We start from the raw sequence: 11096 nt of genomic DNA, 5'->3' as shown, positions 1-11096 counted from the left end.
ATTGGTACGTTATCGTTTATGGTGCGCAAATTTGAAAGATAATGTATCAGATTGCATGAAGAACTGACCAAGCTCGCGTTTATAACGCGTTTTTTAATTATTTTTTTTATTCGACAACTGAAGAGAGATCAGAGTTGTTTAATTTTTTATAACGGTAGTTTTTTTACAATCGACAATAATGAAACAAAGGTGTTGAATGTTGATAGTGTTACAAGAGAGACAAGGCGTGGAAAGGGACAGAGAGGAAAATTAGGTAACCCAAGCAACAATGTGAGTTTTATTGTACTTTTATGACGGTTTTCATGACGAATTTTGGTCTTGAATGCCATCATAAGAGTGTAATAAAACCCATATTGTTACTTGGGAAGGAATGGTTGTTGAAGCAACGCTTATTGAGTTTGTATGACGTTCCTCTTTACCCAAGCTGGAGGATCGAACCAAGCTATAATGGAAGCCAATTATAACCGGACTCCAACAGGGGGAAAAGTTTGGTTCGAATCCGGTTACAAAATCGAAGAATTGTCATATTGGCGTATCTGTAATAATCTGTACAGATCGCGACAAAGTAGGGCACGGGAGGGTATTTCTAGCACGCTACTAAATTCGGCATTCATTATCTTTTTTTGCTGCGCTTTCACAAATAAAAACTTTGCCGCTATATAACAATACTGCAACGAATATAGCACTCATAAGCTTTAATGTGTTATAACTGTTTTAATTTGTTTAATTTGCTTAAAACCAGCAGCAATCGCTTACGCTGGTGTTCATTGACTTCGAAAAGGCGTTCGACCGACTCAACAACGGAAACATATTTTTTTATATTGTTTATGCAGGGAGAAAATCTTCATAGAGAGCACCTTCACGGTGCCGAATAGGATTCACGAGGTGCCAACATGCGCCTACCTACTAAAAACTCTCCTGCTGCCCATTCCCGAACCCCTCCCGGAACTGCCGTTAGGTTTTACCGCAGGAGGGAGGACGTGCCTAAGCACTCCGACTTATCCGTTGCGTATGTGGGTTCACACAACCCCCTTGCCACTTCATACCACCACTACCCTTCACCTAGGGCCTGGGCTGCCCAATCAGCCCATTACTGACCCTAGCTAAGCTATGTCAGGCCCTGTCGTTGCAAACGTTCTAGCCGTTGCAACTCCGTTATCACCTCCGTTGCCGCCCTATCGACGGCACCCCATGCGCGCTGCTCAGCGCACATTCTCTGCACGATGTTGTCGGCGTTGGTGTCTTCCTCAACGACCGCAAGCATCACCCGCCGAGTGGTCGTGTAACGCGGGCAGTGAAACATCACATGCTCCGTCGTTTCCTCGGGTACCGTGCAAACGGGCAAAAGGGTGAGCCTACCCGCCCAAGCGTATGTAGATACTTCTTAAAACATCCATGACCCGACAGAAACTGGGTAAGGAAAAAGTTTACCTCACCTTGTCCTCTACCGTTCCAGGACGAGATGTTCTAAATCAGCCTATGGGTCCACCTACCATGATCGGTGCGATCCCATTCCGCCTGCCAACGCCTAATAGAGTCCAGCCCAACTCTGTCCATAGCGCCCCTGACGTTCCTCTGCCTATGGCACTCGATGTCCTCACCTAGAAGTATGCATATGGGAATCATGGCTGCAATAACCTCAATCGCATCCAACGACATGGTACGGTAGCCGCACGCAACGCGTAATGCCAACAGCCTAAAGACCTTGTTCAGACATGCCTGATTGCGCTTACTCTCCAAAGCCGGGGCCCATGCCGGTGCATCGTATCGTAGCACCGACATGGCAACGCTGGCCATCAGGCGTCTCTTACTGCTGCTAGGACCATAGCCGTTCGGCATGATCTTAGACAGCGCAGTAACCGCCGTTGACGCTTTACCACAAGCATAATCCACATGGCTGGTGAAGTTCAGCCTGTTGTCTGTCATGACACCCAGGTACTTCACACTTCGTTTGGAGACAATCACCTGTCCCCCAACGATTATTTTCGCCTCTAAGGCCGACTAGCGGTTACTGACCATCACCGCTTCCGTCTTATGGTGGGCCAATCTTAGACTGACGCCCGCCATCCAACCCTCCATTATGCTTATGGCGTCTGATGACAGCATTTCCACCTCCTTTAGAAACTCGCCTACCACTGTAAGGACGATATCATCGGCGAAGCCAGTGATCTCGACCCCAGTGGGTAGTTCGAGCCTCAGCACCCCATCGTACTTGGCATTCCAGAGCGTGGGGCCGAGAATCGAGCCCTGTGGAACACTCGCTGTCACTTCCCAGATAACACAAAATCGTAATAGAAAGTTCACATTAAATCGTTTTCAAGTCAATTTCATATTGGAGTTGTATAATAATTAGAGTATGTCAAATCGAAGTGAACAATAAGTTGTTTTGCAGTCGTGTGTGTTTTCATGTACAATTCATGACTGTGAATTATAAAGCAGGATAGACAATTGCAATATTTGATTATATCTATATCATATATTCAGTAGTATTTAGTTGCGTGTTATAAAAACTGCGCGAAATAGAATTACAAATAGTTGTCAAAATTTCGCACGTATATCGCCTCCACTTTGGTACATATATGTTCTTATATGGCGTGAAATATAACTTTTTCGTTCAGATATGATTTCGTATACCTCAGTTGCAATCGAGATATAAAAACCAAATGGTTTACTGGGTTTGTACTTCTTCGCCCCATCCGCCGTGTCGTACACTAGCGTCCGGTTCTCGAAGTAACTTTTAAGCAACCTGCATAGATGGTCCGGTACCCTCATCCTATGCAGCGCTAACGCGATTGCACCCCAGTTAGCGCTGTTAAAGGCGTTTTTGACACCGATTGTGACTATGGTACAATACCTGTTGTCTCGCCCTTTCCGTTTCATAGGCTTCTCGGCCCTCTCCACCACGGACTGTATGGCGTCTACAGTGGACTTCTTCTTACGGAAGCCAAACTGCGAGCTTGCTAGTCCGACATCACTTTCCACCACCGGCGTCAGTCTGTTTAGGATCACCCGCTCTAGCAATTTGCCTAACGTGTCCAGTAGGCAAATTGGCCTGTACGACGAGGGATCACCAGGTGGTTTCCCCGGCTTTGGCATCAGAACCAATCTTTGGACTTTCCATTTGTCTGGGAACTCGCATACCTCTAGGCAATTCTGAGGCGTCTCTCTAAACATATCAGAATATGCTTGGATCGCCACTTTGAGTGCCTCATTCGGAATCCCGTCAGGACCGGGCGCCTTCTTCGTTTTTAAACCCCTGACGATGAGTTCTTGATTCGTGACCGGAATAAGGGCATCATTCGATTGATCGTACGGGGTCGGAGGCCACCAAACTGGATCGTGTTGCGAAAAGAGCCCTTTCACGATGACTTTCAGCTTTTGGGGGCAGGTTTCCTGCGGAGCAGATGTACCCTTCATCTTTTTCATCACCACCTGGTATGCACCGCCCGAAGGGTACGAATCCGCATCGCGGTATAGCTCCTGGAAACAGGATTTCTTGCTACGCCTAACCTCCTTGTTGAGCGCCGACCTGGCTGCTCTAAGTTCAACGCGGTCCGGGCCCTCTGCGCTAGCCTTCTCACTCTGTGACACCTGGAGCGGAGCTGGGCAATGGTATCACTCCACCAGTATACCGAGCGACGACCGTTCGTTGGCTGCGCCGTCCTGGGCATAGTGGTATCACTAGGACGTTGGTCAGCTCACGAGCACTCAGGTTCGAGCGGCTGTTCTCTGCGCCGAGTGCTTCAACGAACAGGTATTTGTCGAAGGACTTCACCTTCCACCTCCTCCCTGTCGACTTCAACCCGCGTGGCCGTAGCATCCGTCGTTCAATCGTGTACCGTATAGCTTGGTGGTCGCTATGCGTGTACTCATCTGACACCCTCCAGCCCATGTTGGCAAGCAACGTTGGGCTGCAGAAGGTGATATCGATGATCGATTGTTGTATCCCCCTACAAAAGGTACTGACGGATCCCACGTTAGCCAGACTTACATCCAGCTTGGACAGAGCTTCCAGCAAGCTTTGTCCCCTAGGGGTAGTGCACCTGCTACCCCATTCGACAGCCCAAGCATTGAAGTCTCCTCCAATAACAACGGGCTTGCGGCCCGTGAGCTCGTCGGTGAACACGTCTAGCATCCGGTCAAACTACTTCGGCGACCACCTAGGTGGAGTGTAGCAGCTACAGATGCAGACGCTATCGACCACAGCAATCACGAACCCTTCTTGGTTGGACGAAACCACCTCCTGGATCGGGTATCTACCCATCACAGCAATCGCTGGCATCCGACTCTTGTTGATTATCCAGTTTGTGCCGCCCCGGGGGACCCGGTAGGGATCCACGATAATAGCAAAATCGCACCCCGTTTCGGCTGCCGTTTGCCAAAGCAACTCCTGTGCCGTCTCACAGTGGTTCAGGTTAATCTGTATAACCTGCACCATTATCGTTGCAAAGCCACCACGAAAACATCTGGGCGCACTTAGGCGTAGCGGAGTTCCAGATAAGCTAGTCCATCACATCGAGGCTCAGTACGAGGCGTTCCGGTGCAACCCCATAAGGGTTACTGCTGGCGTGAGACAGGGCTGCATTTTATCACCGCTTCTGTTTCTCATCGTTATGGAAGAGATATTAGTTGGAGCAATTGACAGTAGACCAAATCGAGGATTGCCTTAGAATCCTCTAACGATGGAACAGCTAAATGACCTCAACCTAGCCGACAACATTGTCTTACTCGCCTGCGCCTGCGAAACGTGGTGCGTCTCAGCGGAGACAACGCAAAAACTGCAGGTATTTATTAACCGGTGCCTGCGATATATCATTCGTGCCTGGTGTCCTGATAACTGAATATCCTATGAGGAACTCCATCGTCGGTGTCATCAACGGCCGATAGCCACAGAAATTCGTAAACGTAGGTGGAAGTGGATCGAGCACACCTTGAGGAAAGAAGCGAACGAGGTTTGCAGAGAAGCACTCGACTGGAATCCACAAGGACAGTGTAGAAGAGGCAGACCCAGAGGCTCATGGCGACGCAGCCTAGCCAACGACATCCGGGCTGTAGACGAGAACCTGTCCTGGCGACAGGTAAAAGCCATGGCGGGTAACCGTCAGCAGTGGAGATCTCCGATTCATCCCTTTGTTCTGCCGGACCGGCGGACATGGACACATAAGTAAGTAAGTAAATCGCTTACGAGTATCCGCTCTTGATGATGGTTTGGAAAACACACAATTATGATCACGTTTACTTATTCTAGCAACTAAACAGCTGTGAATATGATGTCACAGAACAATTCTACTTCTTTTCATCACGGAAGAACACAACAACTCCCCTCTGATATGAAAATATAAATCAATTTTCATTCACTAGCGATCTGCAGCATTTTGCTTTTAATGTTAGCATATGGTGCTTTATTTACATTACTACCAAGATGTGATGCAGTTGCGCCTGAAACTCTTCTATCGTGTTGACAGTATTTAGTATTTGAGTGACAACCACTTGCTTCTGCAAAATACACGCCGTTATTCAGTAAATATTATTCTATCAACTGGTATAAAAATCTTGTCTCGAATGAATATAGTTTCAATTTAATTCCTGAATATTGTTTAGGCTACCGCTTAATGGGCTGAAAATACCCTACTTCGTAAACTGACGTTGTCTGCTTCGCAATGTATTTGACAGACAGGGTCTTACAAGTGCAACTTGGATCGAAGGTATCGTCCCCGTTCACGAATCAATTTGGTGTCCCGCAACGTAGTAACTTAGGACCAGGTGCCAGATGTTCCGGATCCGATACTGAAGTGGCCATTTGCCTTCAAAATGTCTCTATTATACTTTCAATAGTTTTATGTTATTAAGGTGATGTAATTTGATGTGCCGCAAGATAAATCATCCTAAAATTCAAAACCCCAAAAACCGGGTGCCGGATGATCCGGAACCGATGGTGAAGAGGCCATTTGGGTCCAAAATGTACCCATTGTACTTCCATTAGTCTTATTTTATCATTCCGATTTGCCGACTCCGATTCCGATATCATTTTATGTGCCGCCTGATGAATTATCTCAAAGCACAAACATGTTCCCCGGGACCTTGTAGTGGATGTTCCGAAAGCCGACGCTAAAGTGGCCATTAGTCAACAAATATTCCCTGACATACTTAGGGTGCCAATTGTAGGTCATACCTTTCAAACGAGGTAAAGAAAATGAAATTCGGATTGAAAATGGATCAATGAGAGCAAGTTCAAATTTTTGGTCGTTTTCGACCCCAATGCTTAATGTGTAATTTTTTTTGCAGTGCCTCTTCTAGATATCGCTGGAAGCTGAAACTCCTCCACAACGCTAGATTTCCAAAGTAAGGAAAAGTCAGAAAATTTCAAGTCTCTTGCTTGTTCCGCTATCGAGTATCGAGCTTTGTTAGTATGCCGATGGGTCGAAAACGACCCCAATGCACTAGGAAGGTTAAATGAACCTTCAATTTATTCAAATGGTTTCTATTAACTGGCTAGATAAGCCTAACATCGGCAGCAAAGCAAACCACCTTTTGTCCGCTATCGCCAGCAATCTCGAATCGCATTCGAACGGTAACACGTGTAAGTGGAGCCTCGACAGGTGCGGTCCCCGCCAATGTCACTTCCTGTCCAGCCGCCAGGGGACAGCTGGCATCGATATTAGCACAACCGTCGCGCAGGTGCTCCGGTGTTTCATACGGTAGGTTAAAATCCGCGAGAGTTGCCGTAACATTCACTGCCAGCGTAGCGGTCGCGAACGATGGAGCGAAACGTACGCTGAACGAGATATCTGACTGATTTGGTACCTCACAAGGCATCACATTGCAACCAGGGATGGTCACCTGCAGAGGGTGCGGATAATCATCACCACCTAGAGAACAAAATTGGGAAAATAAATCTGTGGCACCACATTCTAGGCTTTGTTAGGTTACTTACAACTATGAACATCTATAGCGATGGCTGTTGAAAGCACAGCAGCTAAGACAATTAACAATGCTCTCTTCATAACTTGGATCACTTAATTGTGGCTTTCGTTTTCAGCATTCAGAATTTATAGCTAGTAGAAAAATGGAGATTCGAAGATTAGATTAGCAATTGCACGGCAACCAAATTGCAGCTGGTAACAATTAGGAAATGAGTAGACACTCTATTACCATCTCAGGTAATTGTTTATTTGCCTACTAGATACTTGTAATATCGTTTCCTAACTACTGCACTGTGTGAAAACCATGATCATTCAGCCGGTACAATCCGGGCCGATGAGCGGAAGCAAAACAGCGGTTCCCCATCGTCTCCGGTTAGCTGAAGTTCCAGATCGACGGTCACATTGGCAAACGGAGCAGTGGCTGGAGTGCTGAGATGGTAGTTGATCTTTTCACCTTGTTGAATGGGACAACTACGTCCGTAGAAGAAATTACACGCATTCTGCTGATCGGCCGGCAGTTCGTATGGTACTCGGAAATCACCCAAGAAGATATTCAATGCTGCACTAACGGTGGCACTGTCACGAGCCACAATAAAATCTAGATCCATATCGACCATTCCACCGAGCGGGATCACACATGGTTCCTCGTAGCAATCGACGACTCGCACCTCAACAGGGACAGGCGCATTGTTGGGACCTAGTGCGTAACAAAAGGGTTAGTTGACTTTGATGTTCAGTCCGGTTCGTGTCCTCGTACATGGTCTTACTGGTAGGCCGAGAACATCGGCGAATAAAAAAGCCGCAACGAGAAACAGTTTGTACATTTTGTCAACGAAATCGCTTCTTGGACTGACGCGGACAGACTACCGAGTTTGGTAGTTACTTTAGGTGTTATTATCTTATCATTATTATGATCAGTCGGTGTATTTCTCTTTTTCCTCAGGATCTGAACAGCTGAAAATTTATCTTATCGTCAGACAAAAAAGAACACGTGTTCGTCCACCTGTTGAATTTACCTTTTAAATGGTTTGCAATATTGGGCAAAAATCAGTAATATTTTACTTTCGTTTGAGTGTAGATTAGATTGCAACATTGCATTCTGCCATTATCGTTGCAATTTTACACCACGATGAAGTGCATACTTTTCCTGACTGCTTTGTTGCTACCAACTGCCTTTACTTTGAATCCTTCGCCATGTGAGATAACCATTTTTTTTTGAGTTAACTTTTTGTTACAATTATAAGCGGTTACAGGTACCTTTCATTCCGGCCCGATGCCGGTGGAAGTTCGCGTAATTGGATGTCCACCGTCAGTACCACAGCAACCGTGTATCGTGCCAATGGGATCAACGGTAGATAGCGAGATCGATTTTGTGTTGCAGCGACCCACGAGCACCCTGACCGCATCATTAGACATATTTCTGGGAGACTTCCGCGTACCGTGGAGCCTGCCATCGGATCAGCAAGATGCATGCCAAGACCTGATGCATGGAGTATCCTGTCCGCTGTCTAACGTGGGCGAACGAATCAGCTACAATCTCGTCACGGCGGTTTCGGCTCCGTTCGCAGATGTTACAGTTGATATGGAACTAATGCTGACTGATGATCAAGGCCAAGCGGCATTTTGCTACCGCTCTCAAGCTACCATCGTGAGTGCTTGAGATAGATTATTTAGCCAGCCAACTAAATCGCCCCACTCAACCTGCTTGTCCAGATTATTAAAGTTCACCACTGAAAGCCACGGGAGTAAATTTGCTAGAGGATTGAAAAAGTTTGTCTCGAATTTTGCTGCTGGCGGCAATCTCATTGCATCCGAAGTCCGACGGTGCGTTCCTGTTATGCCTTTACCGCCCGAACGTCAGCATCAATTATTTATGCGTAATGCCAAATACTTTAATGGAAAAAGTCTTACCTTGAAGGGAAAATATTATCATTCACAGTTAAAGGAGCGAAAACGGATGTGCTCTGCTTTCAAACGTGTGCGGTTGGCAATTTATTGTGATTTTTTACGGTGATTCAAAAAATATAGGTACAAAATTAATCAAAAATTATAACTGATTTACGACGATTTGTCAATAGCTTTTCAACATGCTGACAAAATCAGAATGCTTGTTACATGCACATGTTACATGGCTGGTAAACGGCTGAATAATGCGTACCGTCGGTGCCTTGTGCACGTGTAGGCATAAAATAGACCTGACAGTGGTTCATAGCCTCTTATTCAGCAACTCCTATTCCTAGTCTACCTCCTCGTGGTACCAGCCGGGATACGAGCAACTTTGGTGGAGATCGGGTAACCAACCCCGGTGGAAGCCAAGGTCGTATGCTGACAGGAAAGGAGGGCTCTTTCGAGCTTCGTTGGTCTTCCGGCGAAACAGGGGGTGGGTGTAGCAGGCTTTGCAAGCCGTCACCACGAAAAATACAAAAGCACGGAACGAAGAACAAGGAAATTCTTACTGGAACAATCGGAATAGACCCACGCGACGAAAACGGACTATGGATTGGAAACTCGGGACGTGGAACTGCCGATCTCTCAACTGCTAAGGGAGAGTACCTTGTTACTTAATTACTTAGGTGGCTTGCCGTCCTAAGACAAAGCCTGTTGAACAAAGTTTTTCCATGTAACTCGGTTGAGGGCTACCGTTCTTCAATTCCTCGGACACCGAGTACTCTCCGCCAGATCTCGTTCCACCTGGTCTAACCATCTTGCTCGCTGCGCTCCTGGTCGTCTTGTTCCTACCGGATTTGAGGCGAACACCATCTTTGCAGGGTAGTTGTCCGGCATTCTTGCAACATGCCCTGCCCATCGTATCCGTCCAGCTTTAGCCACCTCCTGGATACTGGGTTCGCCATAGAGCTGTGCGAGTTCATGGTTCATCATCCGCCTCCATACTCCGTTCTCCTGTACGCAGCTGAAGATCGTTCTTAGCATTCGTCGTTCGAAAACTCTGAGCACACGCAGGTCCTCCTCGAGCATTATCCATGAGAACAACCGGTCTAATAAGCGTCTTGTACAGGGTGCACTTTGTACGGGGACTTAATCTGCTCGACCGCAGTTACTTGTGGTGCCCATAGTAAGCACGACTTCCGCTGATAATACGCCTCCGAATCTCCTGGGGAAGCTGTTCTCGTTCATGATTTTCCATAGCTCTTTCCAGTCGATGGTATCATATACGGCTTTGAAGTCAACGAATAAATGAAGCGTGGAAACTCTGTATTCACGGCCCTTTTGGAGGATTTGTCGCAGTGTAAATATTTGATCCGTTGTAGACCGACCTTCGACGAAGCCGACTTGATAAGTTCCCACAAATCTATTCGCAATTGGTGATAGACGACGGAAAATGATTTGGGACAGAAGTTTATAGGCGGCATTGAGAACGGTGATCGCTCGATAGTCCAACTTGTCGCCCTTTTTATAGATCGGTCAGATAACCCCATCTTTCCACTCCTCCGGTAGCTGTTCCGTATCCCGAATTCTAACAATTAGTCGGTGCAGACAAACGGTCAGCTTTTCTGGTCCCATTTTAATAAGCTTCGCTCCGATGCCATCTTTTCCAGCGGACTTGTTGTTCTTTACCTGCATGATGGCCTCCTTAACTTCGGCTATCGTTGGGGCTGGCACCTCTTCCCCGTTTGTTGCACCGTCGAAATCGCTTTCCCCGCCGCCATGGTTCTCCGCCTGGGCGCCATTCAGGTGTTTTTCGAAGTGCTGCTTCCACCTATCGGTCACCTCACAATCGTCCGGCAGAATTCTGCCAGTCTTATCCCGACACATTTCGGCTCGCGGGACAAAGCCTTCGCAGGATCCGTTCAGTTTCTGGTAGAACTTTCGTGTTTCCTGAGAACAATGCAGCCGCTTCAACTCTGCATATTCCTGCTCTTCCAGGTAGCGCTTTTTCTCCCGAAAGATTTGGTTTCGCTTCTGTTTGTGTCTTTCCACGTTCTGACGTGTGGCACTGCGCGTCTTGGCCGCACGCGTAGCGTTTTCGTCATCCATCACCCTGGGGGGCCCTGTAGCCGCAAGGTTACCGAGTCTGCCTTGACAAGCGAGTGGTCGTGGGTTCGAATCTTAGTAGAATCAGGCCATTCGATGTTAAGTGACTTTAGGATGGGTTTATTCTCAGGCCCCTCCACATCCTTCCTACTGCATTCTGCATTTACTAACAATGAAAGC

General features: G+C 47.1%; 3 protein-coding genes across 3 annotated transcripts; 1 reads left to right on the top strand and 2 right to left on the bottom strand.

Moving 5' to 3' along the window:
* Window positions 1-6492: 6492 nt before the first annotated feature.
* On the bottom strand, window positions 6493-7004 carry LOC128732792 (uncharacterized). The gene is made up of 2 exons (XM_053826168.1): window positions 6935-7004; window positions 6493-6869 (listed from the first exon to the last, which is right to left on the bottom strand). The coding sequence occupies exons 1-2, from the start codon at window positions 7002-7004 to the stop codon at window positions 6493-6495; spliced, it is 447 nt and encodes a 148-aa protein (XP_053682143.1).
* A 227-nt stretch (window positions 7005-7231) lies between these two features.
* LOC128745567 (NPC intracellular cholesterol transporter 2-like) lies at window positions 7232-7747 on the bottom strand. Its single transcript, XM_053842640.1, has 2 exons — window positions 7681-7747; window positions 7232-7620 (listed from the first exon to the last, which is right to left on the bottom strand). The coding sequence occupies exons 1-2, from the start codon at window positions 7745-7747 to the stop codon at window positions 7232-7234; spliced, it is 456 nt and encodes a 151-aa protein (XP_053698615.1).
* Window positions 7748-8052: 305 nt separating this feature from the next.
* On the top strand, window positions 8053-8583 carry LOC128745565 (uncharacterized). Its single transcript, XM_053842639.1, has 2 exons — window positions 8053-8119; window positions 8177-8583. Exons 1-2 carry the CDS (start codon window positions 8053-8055, stop codon window positions 8581-8583), a joined length of 474 nt encoding a protein of 157 aa, XP_053698614.1.
* The last annotated feature ends 2513 nt before the right edge of the window (window positions 8584-11096 follow it).

This window comes from Sabethes cyaneus, chromosome 1 (genome assembly GCF_943734655.1).
Source record: "Sabethes cyaneus chromosome 1, idSabCyanKW18_F2, whole genome shotgun sequence".
Taxonomy (NCBI): domain Eukaryota; kingdom Metazoa; phylum Arthropoda; class Insecta; order Diptera; family Culicidae; genus Sabethes; species Sabethes cyaneus.
This window is presented reverse-complemented; position numbering and strand designations above follow the sequence as displayed.

What these genes read in the sequence shown, in the direction of transcription:
- LOC128745565 (XM_053842639.1), top strand. Translation starts at nt 8,053, where the DNA reads ATGAAGTGCATACTTTTCCTGACTGCTTTGTTGCTACCAACTGCCTTT. An exon ending in TACTTTGAATCCTTCGCCAT is followed by an intron (nt 8,120 to 8,176) that starts GTGAGATAACCA and finishes AAGCGGTTACAG; the next exon opens with GTACCTTTCATTCCGGCCCG.
- LOC128745567 (XM_053842640.1), bottom strand. Translation starts at nt 7,747, where the DNA reads ATGTACAAACTGTTTCTCGTTGCGGCTTTTTTATTCGCCGATGTTCTC. An exon ending in CGGCCTACCAGTAAGACCAT is followed by an intron (nt 7,621 to 7,680) that starts GTACGAGGACAC and finishes GTTACGCACTAG; the next exon opens with GTCCCAACAATGCGCCTGTC.
- LOC128732792 (XM_053826168.1), bottom strand. Translation starts at nt 7,004, where the DNA reads ATGAAGAGAGCATTGTTAATTGTCTTAGCTGCTGTGCTTTCAACAGCC. An exon ending in CGCTATAGATGTTCATAGTT is followed by an intron (nt 6,870 to 6,934) that starts GTAAGTAACCTA and finishes TTTGTTCTCTAG; the next exon opens with GTGGTGATGATTATCCGCAC.